This window comes from Podarcis raffonei, chromosome 6 (genome assembly GCF_027172205.1).
Source record: "Podarcis raffonei isolate rPodRaf1 chromosome 6, rPodRaf1.pri, whole genome shotgun sequence".
Taxonomy (NCBI): Eukaryota; Metazoa; Chordata; class Lepidosauria; order Squamata; family Lacertidae; genus Podarcis; species Podarcis raffonei.
This window is the reverse complement of record NC_070607.1, coordinates 65363928-65383594: the sequence shown is the minus strand read 5'-3', so window position 1 is coordinate 65383594 and position 19667 is coordinate 65363928. Positions and strand designations below refer to the sequence as shown.

General features: G+C 41.2%; 1 protein-coding gene across 5 annotated transcripts in view; it reads right to left on the bottom strand.

The window, feature by feature from the left end:
- Positions 1–15007: 15007 nt before the first annotated feature.
- The window catches only part of HIPK1 (homeodomain interacting protein kinase 1), a 42745-nt gene continuing 38085 nt past the window's right edge, over positions 15008–19667 (bottom strand). For all 5 annotated transcript variants that reach the window (XM_053393519.1, XM_053393521.1, XM_053393522.1 and 2 more), the window contains 3 exons: positions 18162–18394; positions 16866–17002; positions 15008–15733 (listed from right to left, as the gene is read on the bottom strand). In XM_053393519.1, the coding sequence (XP_053249494.1) occupies positions 15263–15733; positions 16866–17002; positions 18162–18394 (841 nt within the window). In that variant the 3' untranslated portion in view covers positions 15008–15262. The remainder of the gene's footprint in view (positions 15734–16865; positions 17003–18161; positions 18395–19667) is intronic.

Genomic DNA, 19667 nt, shown 5'->3' with positions numbered 1-19667 from the left:
GCCTCATTTGCTGCACTTTATTAAAACCAGATGGCCAGTTCTGGAGGAGAGAGGCCGCTCTATCCCATGAAGAGAACAGCTGTGAGACTTAACTCTGTCACTGCCAGAATCATTCAAGCACCAAGGATGTGTGGCTGAGCAATGCCTCAATGATGGCAATTCCACTGCCTTCCATTTCAGAAGGCTTTTCCTTGACCATTGTTTGATCATTCTTGGTACCCTTTTTAAAATGTTTCTTAATCTGCCACTATATCAGCTTCTTGCTTTGGTTTCTTTTCTTACTTTATTATTATATTTTTAACTTGCAATATTAGCCAACTTGAATTATTCCTTTTTCTGAACCAGAAAAGGGGGGGTGCAAGAACTCTCCATAAGTCTGGGTCTAGAAGATGGTAGGGAACCTCTGGTGCTCCAGAGATTGCTGGACAAGAACTCCCATCATCGCTGATCACTGGCCACATGGGCTACTGCTGTTGGTGTCCAGCAACAGGCTTAACCTGACCCTTAAGAACAGACCCTGTTTCTCTTTATTTGAATTCCCCAAATTCCTGCTTTTATTTGTTTCACTTATGTTTATTGGTTTTACATTGTGTTTTTAAAAAATGATATTTAATATATATTGTGCACTGCTCATAGATTTACAAACGATTAAGCAGTTTATCCATGCTTTTGACTGAACAAACAAACATCTGGAAGGCTGTAGGTTCCCACTCTTCATTCAGAACCTGCAGTGCTATTAGCAATGAGATATAGACTAAACTCTTTCCTAGTATACTTGATTTATTTTTCAGCAGTAACAACCCCTAAACAAATTTCAGCTGTGATTCCTTTTTTCTTCTTTGACTTGTTTATGTAAAAACAGCATTTCAGGATGGTCGAGTCCCTTTTTCCACAACAATTGCACATACGCTGTGGGTGTGAAGGTGCAGAGATTTCTCACATCCGCTGGCCATGCTCCAAACAACATGCCACAGCTGAACCTCAACAGAAAAGACAACTTGTAGGCACATGGGCTCTGCATATGCAGTGCAGAAATCTCAGCCACATTCTATTGCCAAACTGGAGTGGACTATCCAACAGGCCAGTTGGTGGTGGCGGTGGTGGTGGTGGGTGGGTGTTTAATACTACAATCTCTCAATATAAAATACAATAATTATGTTCTAGTTGACATAATTCCAGGATTAAAACTGCTGAGTCAAGAAAGACTGATCTTGAAGTTCCTTCCCCACCCATCTCCCTTGCTCATGGGGTTATCTGAGTGCCATTGATAGAAATGTTCATCATATAAGCCAATCCATGTACTAAATTCAATCTTCTAGGAAGCATCTAGCAGCTATTGCTTATGTACTAACGTCAAAGCCCTAGTTCTGTGTACTTACTTTGACATCAACCGGCCATCTCCTCTGTCCCTTCCATTCCCCTGATCTCATTCCATTTCTTGTTGTGAAAATCACATACTGTAAAAAGCAAGGCCAGAACACAGAAGTCTCTCCAAAATTTTGATGCTGCAGCCAAAGCAATGACTAGAAAACCACAGGGATGCTGATTTCTGGAACTAGAGTGAGATGCTATACATGGGTCAAGCTCAAATCTCTCTCTCTTACTTACACACATTCCTAGAGATGGAAAAATCACTCAATTTTTGTTTCAGTGTCTCATTTCAGATACTGAATCTTCAGTCCTCCACATTTCTGCAGCAATTTGAGATTTTTTAATTATAAAAAATCATTAAATTTCATCAGCATTTCTGCTGATAAGCATATTTCTGCAAGCAATTTCCCCTGATATAATGTGTTTTTGTATATGTATTTGTGTGCACAAAGTCTGGGTCTGAGAACAGCATCACAAAAATGTCAAAGAATAACTGTGTTTCAGTTTGCATATTGGCTTGAGAAATGTGAAACAAAATCAAATTTAACCGCTTTCCTAACCCTTCATTTTGCAGGATTTCACACAGTGGGCTGTTGTATGTCTCATTCTTTGGAAAATATGTTTTCCCACCATCCCTCACCAAAGTCTGCCTCGGGAGCCTAATCCATCCTGCCGGCCCCCATGGCAGTATATGTCCTGGGGTAAATTCGTAAAAAATGCTCAGCAACTTCAATCCTAAAAAAACTTTGGTTAGCCCTCACGCATGTTCACTACATCAAATCTGGCCCTCTTTGAAAAAAGTTTGGGCACCTCTGTTCTAGAGGGTCTCATTTAACCTGTCTCCCAGGGAGCTTGCTTTGACATTTCATAGAAAAAATGCCCTTGTCTAGTTTCTGGTCCCCAACTGCTAGGGACATTTCCTGACTCTCTTTCTGCTAGTGTGGAGTAGAGATGTCATAGGCTAGGGGTTCCTCAAATGAGGAACCAATCTGAGGGGTTTTCCATTGTTTTAAAAAAGCACAGTTATATCACATGAGATATTTCCAGTGAGGGGTGGCTAACAAGGAGTTCAAAAGAAATAAAGTTCTTATTGAGGGTCACAGTTATATGGGCAAGTCTTCAACCAGGTTCTGTGCCCTAAGAATGCCCCAAAACAAAAATATTTTGCAGTACTGGTGAGAAGTCATATTGGGCTTTATTTCTGTGCAGCCCTTTTGCTGCTTTCTTACCTTACCACCTCCCAGATTATCCTATTACTTTCCTTACATTTTGAACTAGTTTATTCAACATGGAATTTGATAGTAGATAATATGATCTGAATTGAGTGGATACATTTTGTACTCAGAATCTGATTCCCAAGTACAAAATAAATGCACATAGTGTCATTTATGAAGGGTGCCTAGGTACACAAATCTTGGCTTTCGCATGCTAACTAATCCTGAAAAAGTCACATATCGTTTGCAGGTGTCATCCACAATTTATACATATAGACACAGTTAATAAATGATGCCATTGCACATAAATTTTATATAGAGGAATCAGATCCCAAGTACATAGTGTATCAAGTGGCAAAACTCTTGATTTGACATAAGCAGCAAATTCTAAACGTTGGCTCAAACAATATGACAGGACCCACACATTTATGATAGAATAATGATCGTCTTGCTACTCATCCTTGGGAAGTCAATGCAGTGGTGATAACAGGACCATTTAGGCCATCAATGTGGTTCAAAGTCTTGAGTTCCAGGCAGGGTGCAAGTAGGACTATTGCATGCAAGTTTTATGGAGTAAAAGAAGTAATGGGGTACTAGTTGATGAAGTGGTTATGGGAAAGACAGAAGGCTCATTCATTCACTCATTCATTCATTATTGCAGTCTTTAATACTACCTGGGCTACTTGAGAACACTCAACAGGTGTTTGACAGATTCAGTTGCCTCACCTGCTTTCAGAACATGCCTCCACTTCATATGCAATGCCAGAAGTGCTGGTCTTTGCCCACTCGGATGCTCTACAATGGTCAGAATATGTTTTCATAGGGAATGGACCTCTGTTCTCATTCAGACATGGAACACAAAACAAGGCTTCACATCCTGCTCTAAGGCTTATGGCCAAATTAGTTTATGGCCCCTGCCATGTTGCAACTCTAGAGTAGTTTTCAAACAGAGGTTCCTAGAGTTTATCTATCATTTTTTCCAGAGAAACTCAGTAATAGCAAATAAAATTCCCTGGTGCCTGCCTGCAATATGTAGATGCAAGAGAATAATCTTGCTAGCTTTAATAGGATATCCTACTAGAATAGTTTTCCCAGTAGTGATGTATGGAAGTGAGAGCTGAACCATAAAGAAGGCTGATCGCCGAAGAATTGATGCTTTTGAATTATGGTGCTGGAGGAGACTCTTGAGAATCCCGTGGACTGCAAGAAGATCAAACATGTCCATTCTTAAGGAAATCAGCCCTGAGTGCTCACTGAAAGGACAGATCGTGAAGCTGAGACTCCAATACTTTGGCCACCTCATGAGAAGAGAAGACTCCCTGGAAAAGACCCTGATGTTGGGAAAGATGGAGGGCACAAGGAGAAGGGGACAACAGAGGACGAGATGGTTGGATAGTGTTCTCGAAGCTACCAGCATGAGTCTGACCAAACTGCGGGAGGCAGTCCATGGGGTCACGAAGAGTCGGACACGACTAAATGACTAAACAACAACAACTAGAATAGTGCACCCTATTCATTCCCATGGTTGTCCAATAGACCCAGCACCAGGGATAGTGGTGTTCCCTAGAATATGGCCCAAAATCCTCTGTTAAATTGTTCCATACAAGTCTGGTTAATATTGAGCATGTTATCTGAAGGTAGATAATCTGAAAAACCCTCCTGCCCACCCTCCACCGCAAAATCCCTTTTGCTCAAAGAAAGAGCATCACTAAAAACCAGGTTTTTTCTTAATTAAATGGTTTTTGAACCATTTTCCCGATTCCTTGCTCCTATTCTTTATTTTATTTTATTTATTCCTTGTTGCATTTATTGCAATTATATCCCACATTTTCCTCCAAGGAGCTCAAGGTTCTTCCCACTTCTCATTTAATCCCCACAAACTGAAAAAAGGGAGATTTGAACCTTTATAATTGAGACGAAGACCACTAACATTAACTGACATTGAAACAGTAGCCAATGGAAAGAGGCCCGGAAACATTTAAGTTCAAATGCATTGCATTTGATTAAAGTGGGGGGTTTTTTAATTTAAAAAAAAACAACCCTCACTGACAAAGACAGTTAGAAATGAGCCACTGCTTGCCTGTATTAGCAAAGCAATCAGGTCTACAGCAAATCTCGCAATAGATCAATATCTCTCTGACAGTCTAGTAGCATTATTGTAGAATGCAAATAGTTTCTGATTAATTTCAGGAAAGAACAAGTTCCCTTTTTCTGGAGCTTCAAGGTCACATGCCCTGCCATTGGACAAGCAGGAATGGCTCGCAAAGCTTGCCTGTAAGGAGCAACTGATTTGCCCGCCCAAGACAGAAGTCAGGGCTCTACACCAAATCAGATCAGTGGCCCATCTAGCTCTGCATAGTGTGCACTAACTGGCACCAGCTCCTGTCCTGTTTCCAGGAATCCCTGGAGATGCCAGGGATTGATCCTGGATCTTCTGCATGCAATGCATCTGCTGAGCTACAACCCTCCCTATGAGGAGAGAAATGAAATGGCAGGTTTGCTTATGTAGATAACTCTCCCCACACTATTACTCCCACCATCATCACAAGGGTAGCACTGCATTTGAGTTCCAAATGTTCATCTTTGGTAGGGTAAAAAGAAGGGGAAAGTACAGTAGCATATCCAGTATTTCTTTCTAGGTTCTGCTACAAAATTTAACATGAAATTGTTGTAAACAAAAATTGCCCTTTTCCTTTATGGAGTATCCAAGAGCCCATATAGAGTCCTTACATAGGTTCCCTTTTGGTAGGAGAAAATAACAGAGGCCAACCAGAGAATATTGAGAAGCAAAGCAGCTAGTAAGCTGGATCTTTATTGATCTGTTGCAACAGGGTGCTCCCCCTACACGCAGGAGAGGAGGAGGACCCAGAAAAATGGTGTGCAGAGCCTTATAAAGACTTTTGAAATTGCCCTCCTGTAGATCAAGACCACCCCTAGAAACATCATACATACATCACAGAAGGGGTGTAACCTAAGACCACCCCTCAGATACATCACACCTACATCACAGAAAAGGCGGTCTAAAACAGAAATTTGAATATTGTTTTTCTCCTGTTGTTGTTTATCTCCTGTTTGGCAGGTTACTTGATTGGATTGCCTGGGGAGCCCAGCCATTCTTTTGTAGTGATAAATACTTAGTTCCTGGGCCAGGTCACAGGCTCACACCCTATTCAGATCTTAAATGTGTCCTTAAGACAGGATTTGTGAGGAAAGAGACAATGGGGAGGTTTCCCACTTTGACCTTGCAGAGAAAACATTTGGTCAGTTTAGGAATCAAAATGGTTCCAGGCTGGCCTTCCTGTGCTGATCTATGTGCTTGGTTGGTACACTTATGAACATTACCATATATCTAAGACCATAAAATTCCTATCACAATATGAGCTAGGGATTCCTTTGTTCCCCCGCCAGCAATACCAAACCACTGTTGCTCTTTTTGGCGTGCATTTATTTTGCCATGATGGGTCACTTGCCTTTAAAGCAGCGTTATTGGGCAGCCAATTTTGTGCACTGTAGCTGTTTTAGCATTCCAGCTTCCATTCTTCCCACTGATTGGCTATGCAGAGTTGTTTTCCAACAGCTTCTGGAGGCCACCATGTTGGCTACCCCAGTCTGCTGGGTAAACAAAGCAGCTCTACATTTTTCTACCTCTTTGGCTTTTGTGTAAGATAGCTTTGACTCAAAGGCTTATGGTGCCACCTAGAGGCTGCACCAAAATCATTTCAATATTATGCCATCTAAATAAACGCAAACTTTAGCAGAGGCTCTGTAACTTGCTATAAGGACAAGATTACTTTTCATTAGATAGTCTTGCCTCTTTTCAAGCAGCTGACAAGGCCCTTTATGTGTGGTATGTTTTTTCTTTTCTAAATGTACTGAATAAGGTGGTCACTTCCTTATCTCGACAACAGAGGAAATGCATCACCAAAAATGACAAAAAATGAAATGAAATGTTCATATGCTAATTGATATATAAAGATGCAAATTTAGAAATGAGAATCAATTTGGGGTTTTTATCTTGCAATTTTATGCTGCGAACTTCCCTGAGATCTACGAATATAGAGTGGTATGCAAATTTAATAAATAAAGCAAATTGGAAAAAAATTGAAATACATCTCACATCATAGTGGAATGACCATAACCAGATGGCCAGTAATGCCTGCTCATTCTGCTGCCCAGGTGTTTTCGTTTAGTCCTGTCGGACTCTTCGTGACCCCATAGACCAGAGCATGGCAGGCACACCTTGTCTTCCACTGCCTCCCGCAGTTTGGTCAAACTCATGCTGGTAGCTTCGAGAACACTGTCCAACCACCTAGTCCTTTGTCGTCCCCTTCTCCTTGTGCCCTCAGTCTTTCGCTGCCCAGGTACTAACTGCTAAAAGCAACTTCTAGGCCCCTGCTCTTCCTTGTATGGTCCTTTATCTTCAAACCAAACTCAATTCATATAATCTTTCAAACAGGTGTTTGCAGGGGATGCCATCGAATACAAAACAGTCTTATGTAAAGTAGGCCAGCCTAGCACTAAAGCAGTGCTGGTTAGGCTTATGACAGGTAGATATAATTAAGTAGGCAAGGCTTAATTTGAGCCAGGGCTCCAGACTCCAACTTTCAGTGTTAGGGCACTTGCAGGCATCTGCCAGACAAGGCACCCCCTGCAAACACCTTTTCCTTACACTGCTGCGATAGTTATCCACAGACTGAATATAGAAGCACGGGAGATAATACACTAGAAACTGTTCCATTAGCTGAGACCGTAATGAGGAACATAGCATTCTTCCAGCTAGGTTAACGCGTCCCGGGTAACATGGTTTACCTATCTTCAGCATTTTTCTCAAGATCTCATATGCATTGAACACCACAGTCTGTTTCAAGAACTGGTGCAACATTGTGAAATTTGGAGCTCCATTACACAAGCTTTTGGAGGTGTTCCTCCCCTCCCCCCCCCGTAGAAATAGCCTAACAGGAAATTATGGTACTTCTGAGAATGAGCAAAGAGGAGCAGGGTTGACCAGACATTGTGGTTTCCAGATCTGATCCCCATTTCCTTTCATTATATGAAGTGGAAACAATTTGGTGGCTGATGGGAGTTGGAAGTTCAGCAACATTCAGAGGGCACCACATTGGCTACTTCTAGAGCAGAGGAATGGCCAGATTTGGGAAGGGGGGCAGGGGAGCTTGTGCAAGTAATTACTTCTAATGTAAACATCTGTTCATACACCTCTGTGAAGAACAGCGCACATTCACAAGAACGCAAACACACAAATGGTAATTTCCAGATTATTCAGGATAATGCTCAGAAAAGTTAGGGTTGCCATATGTCCAGAATTTCCCAGGCATAGCCAGTATACCATGTCACAGTGTGACAAATACCCCACCTACACAAATATTTCAGCTTGCCAGACACAATGATCCCCATTTCTCCCCGCCCCCAAACCACTGTAAACTGCTGGAGTTATAAGGTATTTTATTGTTTTTGCCAATTCATTTTGTATGCATATTTTTGTATTGTTGTGTTTAACGATTACCCACTCCTCACTTACAGGTGCCTGGGCATGTTACCAACATTTAAAGGTCAATGTTAAAAACAGTTAAAACAGTCACAGGAATAGAGTGGGTCCTGAAAACCACACCTCTCAGATGTTGAAGGCCAGATTAAAGATGATTGCTGTATATTAATAAATAACAGCTCATTAATAACAAGCAGACCAGTACTGATGCGGGGGTGGGAAGGGAACATAGAAAATCAAAGGGGAGGGCCTGCAATAGCATTTTCTTATCTCAGTAGGAAGGAAACTTAATTTCAAGAGAGTTGCTTCTGCATAAAACATACCAAAACCAGACATTTCTGTTGTGTTCTGTAAAGCGCATGAATGAATGAATTAAATAACATGGACATGAAAAAAGTGCTTCAACAAACCTACTCCAGTATCCTCCCCCATCCAGCTTTCCTCCTGCTCTGGGAGGGACATGTGTGGGTCTGTGTATTCCTTCCTTCCTTCAATTCCTTAGCAACAATGATTAAATGTCCTTAGCAATGGTGTTGCCTGCCAAGTGTTCAAACATTAGAGCTGTATCTGTATCGGGAGGTTCGGCTGGCACCTTCATTACACACCTGTAGGCGCCTGGTGAAAATGTTCCTCTTCAACCAGGCCTTTGGCTGATTGGCATCCAATGCCCCATTGAATGTGTTGCTCTTGTTTTTACTATGCGCTTTGTAGTTTTTATATTGCAATTTTATGTTGTGAACTGCCCTGAGATCTGATGTAGGGCAGTACACACATTTAATTGAAACTGCAGCAGCAAAGAATGGGGGGGGGGGGCTCCTGGCCTTAACCTCCCCCCAATATTATCCCTTTTACCTTCCAGCAGCCCTGCAAACGCATACAGGGGCATGCACAAACCCACCCACACTCCCAAGACAATATTTAGGGCCCCACATCAACTATCCAGAGTATTAGCACTCTTTATTTTGGTACACAGGAAGCTGCCTTATACAGAGCCAGACCATTGGTTCATTCTAGACAGGTGCAATGACTATCAGTTGCCCTCTGGGGTTTCTTGCCCCAACAACACCTAAAGATGTCATAGACTGAACTTGGGACCTTATGCATGCAAACCGGATGCTCTACCACTGACATTAAATTTTCTCAATTTTTGATTTTTAAAGGAAATATTTCAATTAGCCTTTGGGACTTGTAACCATAAAACACGAGTCATAAAACAGCAAATGAATAGAGTACAGAAAATTAACCCTTTTTATTGATGCATTGCAATTGTTCTACATTTTTACCATATTATGTAGAAAATACTTAAAATACAAGCTACTTTGTAAAACCAAAGACAAACATTGAATCCAAAGATAAACTATGTTTTCACAATGGACCATTTTCCCATATAGTTAGTATTAAATTTTTTTAAATATCTGTATTTCCTTTTGTTAAAATGATTTTTACATTACCCCCTAAGTACATTGGCAATACAAACATAGATCAGTAATTGTCAGAAACTACCTTTATCTAGCGGATTGTAAAAAGGAAGAGCACAACCAGAAAAAATTTAAATTCTACACAGTAAACTAGCATATCAAATACATTTAATAAAGTAGGAATTCCATTGCAATACCAAGGATTCAAGCAGAAATACTAACATTACATATAATGCACTGCTACATGTAGTGAGTTAGATAATAGTTCAAGCTGAATCTGAAATCACACATTATATAAAGTTTAGCAACAAACAACTATGTCAACATGCGGCACCATTCATAAGTTAAAAATTAAAATGAAAAAGCAGGGCTGTGCCAATCCAATCACCTAGAAGCATTTTAATTTCATGTATTTTTAAAATTAAAAAAACTGAGTCAGAGGTATAGCGCTGCACTGGTCAACTATGTGCAAGCAGTAAAGCTCTGAAGTTGATTTTGCAGTGGAGTATCAATAGCTGTGAGATGAGAGTTCAGCTGTCAGGAACAACACTAAGGAATTGGTTTAACTCATCTCAAGAGTGACTAGGTGAAACATTTCATCTTATTACAAAAAAAGGCAAATTACTGTGCAACCCCCACCACCGGCTGCAGAGCTGAACAGTTGCACACATGCAAGTCCCACAGATTCCAACAGGACTTGCACACATTCAGCTGCGTGCAAAAATGCAGCCCCAGCATTTAAGTGTTTAATTTTGCGTAAAACATTGCTTTTGCTAAAATAGTAGGTTCACATATAGACTGCGCAGCTATTGCCTTAACATCTCTCCATCCGCAGGGAGGCAAGCTGGATATTGCAATGGGAGAAAAGGATAGGGCCTAAGGCCTAATTCTCACAAACAGCAAATGCAGTTCAGTGTGTGAATTGATACTAACACAAAGCCAATGTTGTGTCATACATCATTTTCTGCATGCTTGGGGGGGGGTTATATTAGCTTGACACTTTTTATGTGCAGGGAATTATGCTTTTGGGGGTGTAGAGGTGGTATGCCAAAACATCCCATCATGTGCACCCCCACCTACAGCCCAAAGCAAGAGGAGTCCAGGCACAGGGTTTGCAACCACATCTGCTCTTTGTGAAAATGAGGCCTTGGTCGGGCAGAACCATTAGAACAGGCCTGGCTAGTTTCAGAGCAACAAAATGTTTTTTTTATATATCTGGGACAATTCATCAAGGTCAGTCTAGACCACGCATAGGCAAACTCCGGCCCTCCAGATGTTTGGGGCTCCAACTCTCATCATTCCTCATCACTGGTCCTGTTAGCTAGTCTAGACTGACCTTGATGAATTGCCTCAGATATTAAAAAAACATTTTGTTGCTCTGAAACTAGCCAGAGCAACAAAATGACCTTAAATGGTTCTTATCCCTTAAAAGGACAATTAAAGCCCACCAGAGTTACCGGATAAGAACCATTTCTAAAGATTGTCTAGACCAGACATAGGCAAACTCCGGCCCTCCGGATGTTTGGGACTACAATTCCCATCATCCCTGATCACTGGTCCTGTTAGCTAGGGATGATGAGAGTTGGAGTCCCAAACATCTGGAGGGCCAGAGTTTGCCTATGCCATTAACTCTGATGGGCTTTAATTGTCCTTTTAAGTCAGGGGTAAGGGACCTGTGGATTTCTTACATGCAAAATGTTTAAAGCAGGAAGGGGGGGAAGCCTGTAGCAACTGGGTTTTAAAAACACTCAAGCAGTGGATTTCCAATGTAAAGAAGGCTGGCTTTCAGTTAAAATTTTAGGGAAACTTTCAGAACAGCATTTTGAATTTACTTCCCTAAAATTTTAACTGAAAGCAGTCTTTACATTAATCCACTGCTTAAGTGTTTTTAAAACCCAATTTCAAAAACACTCTTCAGGATTTCTGCGAGGTGCATTATGATTTTATCTCTTTGGGTGGAAAGGCACAACTCTGCCCTTAAAGGTCTTGCCATAGAATTTGGGGAGGAAAAATTAAAAATGGGCGTGGCACTAAGCAAGAAACCATTTTGATAATGTTACAGCAACAGAAAGTGTTGTTGACACCAATGATGTAAAAAAAAGAAAAAGAAATGCCTTTTTACTCTTTTCCTCTGTATTGATATCTTTTCCTCTGTATTAATCTTGGAAAAGATTAAAAAGAACTGAGAGCAAAAGTACAGTAAAAGGTTCACAGCTAGTTACGGTGTTAACCAAACACTCTCCTATTGCCAAAAACAACAGATTCCTCATTATAAAGGAAAACTGTAAGGCTTATGGTCCACAAACTTAATGCCACTTTCCCCAGTAGGACTAAGATCACTGAAGGAAGGAAATGCACACCACCAGCAGGCCAGTTTAAGTGTGCTTTTGTACCACACTTGATTTTCTGGGTTCTGTCAAACTACTGTTCATTTCACCACTGTCATTATATAGAGGATGATGTTGTCCAAATGGAAAATAAACTGGCCTGGAGAGTGGTATTGCTACAGCAATAAAAGGCTTTGACAGCCTTGAAAACCCAGTTCGTATTCTGTCTAGTCTGGATCATAAGGCTAGTTAGTTTTGGTACATTACAAAGAATGTAATTTTTCTGGAAAATGCATGATAGCATGCTATAGCCTTGCCCAAATGTGAACAGCTTGTATGATGATACAGGGCAATAACCCTGACCCTACTGTTTCAGAAATGGGCTCTTCATTTCTGAATTCTTCATAATGTACCCAAACTAACTAGCCTTATGATCCAGACCAGACAGAATACGAACTGGGTTTTCAAGGCTGTCAAAGCCTTTTATTGCTGTAGCAATACCACGCTCTGAGCCAGTTGATTCTCCATTTGGACAAGATCATCCTCTATTTAACGGCGGTGATGAAATGAACAGTAGTTTGACAGAACCCAGAAAATCAAGTGTGGTACAAAAGCACACTTAAACTGGCCTGCAGATGGTGTGCATTTCCTTACAATACCAAGTGCTACAGCTCTCAAATCTTCCCCAAAGCGCCACATTACTAGTGGTGTTAAATAAAACTTCAGAATATTATGTGCTTTCCAGCAGGCTCTCTTTGGTATAAAAGTTCTTAACACCAAACTAGTAATATTTTACAAGAAACAATCTGCTACACACAAGGGGGAGAAATATAATGTCACAATATAATTTATGGGAAAGTAATTGCACATGCTTAATTACCTCTGCAACATCAGATAAATTTCCCAATGCATTCCCAGCACAATACCCTATTAAAGATGCATCGACAGCTAACAGTATAGGTAATATCGGGGGTGGGGTGGGGAAAACTTTACTCCAAATAAAATACCTAGGACACAAACATTCGTGCATCACCATAGTTTGTAAAGCCATGGTTTCTCAGTTTCATGTATATGTAGATTTCCTCAATTGCTCAGCATAGTTGTAAAGCCATGGTTTCTGATTCCCTGTTTTCTGACCGACAGTCAACCATGACTTGTCCTTTCGGACATAATACCAACCCACTGTTAAGAAACATAGTTTGGCAAAATGAATGGACAACTCATGGTGATGCACGAATTGACAATGACTTAGTCACTGCTCTGCCTCCTTAAGACTGCTGAGCAATTGAGGAGGAAACCTACATATACATGAATCTGAGTGCACAGAGGACAGAAAATAAACGCAGACAAGCAGCTCTGTACCATCAGTTTTAAACTATGGTTAGCAGAAACCATGTTTGGCTTTGATGTCTGAACTGAGGCTATCAATTTCAGTTGGAATGTGTTTAGCACACCCTTAAATTTCTAGCTGAAATCAACACACGTGAAATACTTAGCTCTGGCCAGATCATTTATGTTGGCATTGAAACTTAAAGCAACCTTTTTTTACCTCTTATGTATCCTCAGTTGGATACGCTCAATGAATTGCTTCAGTTTGACGGAGAGCGGAGGGGCTTGCTGGTCCATCATAAGGCAAGCTCACTGTAAACTCTAGTCACACTACATAATCATTTAAGGCACTACAATATTTGGGGGTGGGGGTGGGGGACACACCAGTCACACATACCTGTGCAAAACAAATCAGAAGGTATCCTTGTCTCTCATGCGGCTCCATTTTTCTCTCTCTCAGTGCTACAGTGATGAGCTCTAGACAATTGCATTATTTCACATACATTCCAACATGTATCAACTCATTTTGGTTTAAATACAAAGGAATAGATAAATTTCATCCCCAGAAACATTTAAGAGTTAGACGAACACTAAGTACAGAGTTCAAGTATAACCACTACACATTTTGATTACAAAGACAGAACATTTGGGATTAGCAGGAAATTTTGCTTGTTATATTTTGTTCTAATCAATATGTACATATTTCATTTTCTGTAAAATATTAAAACACCACCATTACAAAACTTCTAAAATAGTTTTAAATTCAGTAATAAACCTTTAAAATCTGCAATTTATGTGTCATGTTTTTGCAATTCCTACATGCACTTACTGTATACAAGTCTTAATAAGAGCGCTTTAAAGTTTTCTGCCAAGAAGATCCCAGAGGGATATGCTTGCAGGAGTATAAAAAGTTGTACATATCAGTAGGTTGATGTTTTGGTGAATTTCGGATTCCTCAGATAACTAGATCAGGAAATGAAAGATATGAAGGGAAAGAGACCCTTGCATTTCTGGGAAAGGAATCCAGCTCCAAATGTTATTTTAAAAAATCAAACTGAAAGGGTGTAATTGTCTGAGTTCCTGATGAAGCCTATGGAAATGAACAGGTGATGCGTTATCTCCTATTCAATTCAGCAAGTCCCAATCAGAAGAAGTTCCCAGTGGCTCCTGCCCTCAAGTCATAATGCAAACCTATGCATTTTCAGCACAGAACAAGAGCTTTCTGGCAAAACAGTCAAAAACCATATTCTAGGCTGTGATCACACATACAACAGAAAGTAAATTCATACTTTCTGTGGTTGGTTTTTTTTAAAATTCAACTTTATTTTAGCGATTCATACATTAAATTTTTAAAACAAGAGGGAAAAGATTTATGGTACAAATGGAGACTGATAATAAAAATTGCTACACTAGCTTTAAACAAAAGACAATTAAAACCAAGAAACTGGGGAGCGAAATATATAGATATATATATATATACATATATAAAATATACACACAGAGAAATGAGAAGGTAACTGCTTTTGCAGAATTCAGCTATTGCCTATCAAGAATGTGAATTACAAAATTAACTTTAAAATACTAACTCAAGTTTATAAATCTGCCCTAGCAACCTAGAGTTAAATGTGCATTTTTAGTGGCAATATGGATTTGTGCAAGCTGCTAAAATAATTTAAACAAGTACTAAGGTAAGTTTAAGAGTTAAAAAAATCCAGCCTTTTCACAAAGTCCTTGGTTTCCTTTCCCCATTTGATTAAGATAACAATAGCTTTAAATAAACGGGGGTTCAGGCCTTTGATGTTGTTTTTTTAAAGCATCCATGAAAGTTTAACTGTAAAATCTGAATGTGAATATGACTCAAAAGGTTCTGCCCGGTGTTTACCTGAGCTTTCCCCCAAACAGCAGGGCTCCACCAAGTGACAACCCGACTCTAGACAGCATACAGAGAATTGTCAACAAGAGGAAGGTGGTCCCATTATTCTCCTCCGATTCTGCAGATGTTCCTGTTGTGGAGCTGTTAGAATATTGCAAAACCCACTGCAGATCTCATCACTTCTACGATCAAGTTGAAAACAATTACCATTAATCCCTGCCCAAGAGCTACAAGTAAGAGTACTGATTAATCTTGGTAGGACTCAGTGGATATCCAGTGTAAATAGCAGATCCTCTGGAAGCACCAATATAGGATTGGGTGGCAAACTGATGCTGATACTGAGCAGGTGCTACATTGGCAGAGGTTAGCAAGCTGGGCCCCACACTGACTGGGACCTGGTGCACAAGAGTGCTCGGGTGGGTTGTGTATGTGGTGTGCCGGGAAGAGCCCTGAGGGGAAAAGAGATGCGCGATGGAGTTGGTGGAGCCCAGAGTGGCCGCAGTAGTGGGTGCGTAGGTGTACATGTGAGGCTGGCTCGCCGTTGCTGCTGCCAAGTGGGGGTGCACTGGGCTACTATGCTGGAAGCTGTAGGGAGCCTGAGCGATCGTTGTTGGCAGGGGAGCGACATAGGCCTGTTGTCTCCGTGGAGCTGGGTTTCCACTTCTCTCTTGTGAAGCCAGGACAGTTCCTTGCTGGTTCTGCAAAGCAGGGGGAAAGTGCAATGGATAAAAACATTCAGACGGACATTATTCAAAGAACCCGTATTAGGAGCCATCCATGTAGATGAATAATTTGAAGGGCTAAGATGGAACAGGCTTGTTCTCTGTTGTTCCAAAGGACAGGACGGAAATTAAAGAGCAGCAGATTTTGGCTAAACATTAGGAGGAACTTAAGAGCTAAAAAACAATGAACAGAGGTTCTTTGCTGGAGGGATTTAAAGCAGGGGCTGGACCACCATTTCTCTGGGGTGCTGCTGTTGCATCCTGCACTGCAGATACTCCACTAAGAAAGTGGTTGGAGTAGATTACCTCCAAATTCTAAATATTCTAAAATTATCAATGCTTATTCTGTAGCAACAAACTAATGGCACAAGCCAACTCTGGTTTCAGCTCTAAAGAGAGATAGATATTACTTAGAACTGCTCAATATGGCATCAAGTTGTAGCACAAAATGTTTAGCTGGAAACACGAGATGAAGACAGTATGATAGCTTAGCTTGAAAACCAAGATTCTGTGACACTGCACTCTCCCCAGCACCGAATCTGGCTTAAAGCCTAGATACCACAACAACTCAAAAGCCTTTCATATAGTAGAGGTTCCTGGAATGTGCCGGAAGGAACAATGTGTGGCAGATCTGGTGCACAGGCCTATTTTGGCCCCAAACTGTAGGGACATGAAGTAAACAGAATTAACAACTGAATTCAAATCTGCCTGAATACAGGTGACTCCCCACTTATGTGGGGGTTACGTTCTGGCCCCCTGTGTGCATTAAGTGAAATGGCTCACAAGGAGACATTCCTCGTGGTTCCCAAAGAGACCCTCCCCAGAGCCAAAAGAGGACATCCTCTTCATGCCCTGGGGAGGGTCTCCTTGCAAGCCATGAGGGCACTCCAGTGCTCCCCACTTCCAGGTTCCCCACGCCATGCATGTGTGGCCGTGCACAAGTGGGGAGTTGCCTCTACTACACCTTGCAATTCCCATCTATAGCAGCTCCCTTGTGCATCATCATTTGGAGTATTTCTCACTGTTCAGCTTCACTAGTCATTGCTAATGTCCAACACCACAGCAGGATCTACAGCCAGTATTTATCTGAAAGGAAAGCCCTGATTACCTGGCTAAGGTTGAGCGGCTGTACACCATTTGTCACCACCCGGTGTTGCCGGTATCCTGTTGGCGTGATACAGCACCCTGATGCTTGTCCACTTACAGATGCCACTGGCTTGGTCTTGCTCAGGCTACTCAGGACACCTGAAATGTTAAATCAGTATTTAGTCCACAAGATAGCCTCACTTTGTAAAGGAGCTGAAACTAGATATTGTGGCTGGAAACCAGCATAGACTGTATGAATTCCCCCACCCTCTTGCCACAATAAACAGCACATCCATGTCATATTAAAAACTACTTCTGCTAGTACCCTCTGTTTTAAAACTGATTTGCCATGCAGCATGATGGTAATAAATTGAACTGTACACAGTATTCCAAGTGTGGTCACACCACAGATTTCTATGAAGGTATTACAAAAATAGCAGTTATCAGAACTTTTATTACTCCAAAACTGCTCCCTCCACAAAACAAAGTTTGAAACCGGGGAATATTAAATACAGCTCTGTTAAAGATGCATAGCAACCAGTTACTATGGAGGGAAATAATTGTACAAGTGAAGAGGATTATCCTAAAATGACTTGATAGCTTTACAAGCAAACAAAGGAGCACCTACACAGAGTGGGGGGGTCTGCAAAGCATGGTCCATAAAACACTCAACCTAGTTCCAATTTCAAGTTCAGGATAATCTTACTATTTTGAGTATTTAAAGGCCAGTTCTCTGGCCTTTAAATCATCCAAATAAGAAACCTATGTTTAAATTGCTCAACATAGCAAGTCCTCCACTCATCAAGAACAACCATACATCTATAATGAACACATGGCTGGATAACTGTTTTAACTGTTTTTATGTTTCATATGTGTTATTATATTGTATATCACTTTGGGAAGCCTCGTGCAAAGTGACACAAATACAACTAAAATAAAAAAGGAGGTAACTTAGTGAATGACGGCAGTAGTAGAAATACTCTTATATTGGAGGGGAGAGTTGTACTGTCTAGATTCTTTGCCCCTCTCTAGTAAAAACTTTATTGTATTTTAAATATATACAAATAGTCACAAAAGATAAATACATATAACAGAGTGCTGTCTGTGTTGTTGATATATAGATATAGATATAGATATATAGATATGTGTGCGTGTGCGTGTGTGCGTGTGTACACACACACACACACACACACACACATATATATATATATATATATATATATATATATATATATATATAAAAAAAAACCATCCCCAACAGACTAAAATGAAAATGAGCTCCATGATGGAAGACAGTTTTGCTGGCAACCATTCTTACCTGAGGCTTGGGTGGCTACGATACAGTCACTGAGCTGTGTTTTGAGAGGCACAATAATGGTGCGGGAGTTGGAGCTTTCAGCTGCCCCTCGGCTTGGCTCTAGAGTTCCCCCGGAGCTCCTGAGCGTGGAAAGCGCATTCGATGCATAGGGGCTATTCAGCGAGGAATCTGAATCAGGGGAGTCGTTAACGGTAACGTAGCTGATGACATTGGATCTCTGCTTCAAGCCCAAGCTAAGAGAAAAACATTCAACTGCTTTATTAAAACATTTCACCAAATGTATATCCAGGACATTCAGACACACAAAGGAGCCAAATAGAGAGGTATACTACTATTTGCTGCAAGCTTCACAATTCTAAGAATTGCATTAGGTATTACATTCATACCCCATCTTTTCTCCCCAGAGCAAACATGAGGACTACACCATTTCATTCTCAAAACTGCCCTATTAGGCTAGGCTGAGTGGGTGCAGCAGGCCCAAAGTGAGCTTCAGGGTGAAGTAGGAATTGAAACCTAGGTGTTTCAGTCCAAGTCCATCATCCTATTAACTGCATCACTCTGACTCAACACATTTTCTACAGCACAGCCCCCCAACCACTCCTAAGCGTTCAAGTCAGGGGAGACAAACCCAGCAAGTATTATGTCTAAATTGATTCATACAACTGAAACTTCAAGCAACATTTCTCCAAGTCCATGCAGATGCACTGCTGCTTTTTAACTCCCACCCCTTCTCAGCTTTATATTTAATTATGTGCCTCCCTCAATTTTCTTTAGCTTTTACCCTTTATAAAGACAAAGAAATTTAAGGTTTGAAGGCAAGAGTTCACATTCCTCTAAGCACAATTTCTGATATCCCCTGGAGTGGGCCAGCTCAAATTACAGTGGAATTAGTATTTTATTACACTACCTTTTATGTTCACTTACTGTTTAGTTGACTCATACAGAACAAACCTATGCAGCATAATCCACAACTTCCTTGCATGACTAAAAATTGTTGTGTATTAGTCCCTAGCCACCAGATCTAGCATACAGTCCAGAACATCTGACTAGAGCTATAAAAGCAGTGTTCAGTTATCCACCACGTCCCAAGAAAGATGAACAATCCGACTTCCGGGTTAGCGCCATCGGCTAATGGCGGATTCCCTCCAAGCTCCGGAGGGAATCGGCTCCGCAGGATTGGGTCTTGACCGCTGCGGCGACGCGGGGACCCTCAAAAATCACAGGTGGTGAAGCCTGTGAACCTGGTGACTCGGCGGGCACCATTTGCGCCCCCCGACCTGTGAAGGAGCCTTTTTAAAGGCTTCGGAACGGGGGACGGGGTGAGCGGCGCGGTGCTGAGAGTCGACTGCTTCTCCTGCGGAGTGAAGCCACATTGCCATGGTCGGAGAGCGCTGACTTCTTCTTGTGAGCAATTGGACTTTAAAGCAACAACCCGTGAGTAGTACGGAAATTGGAAAGAAAATTTTTTCTTTTGAATTAGGCACGATCGGGGAAGGCGCAAACAGG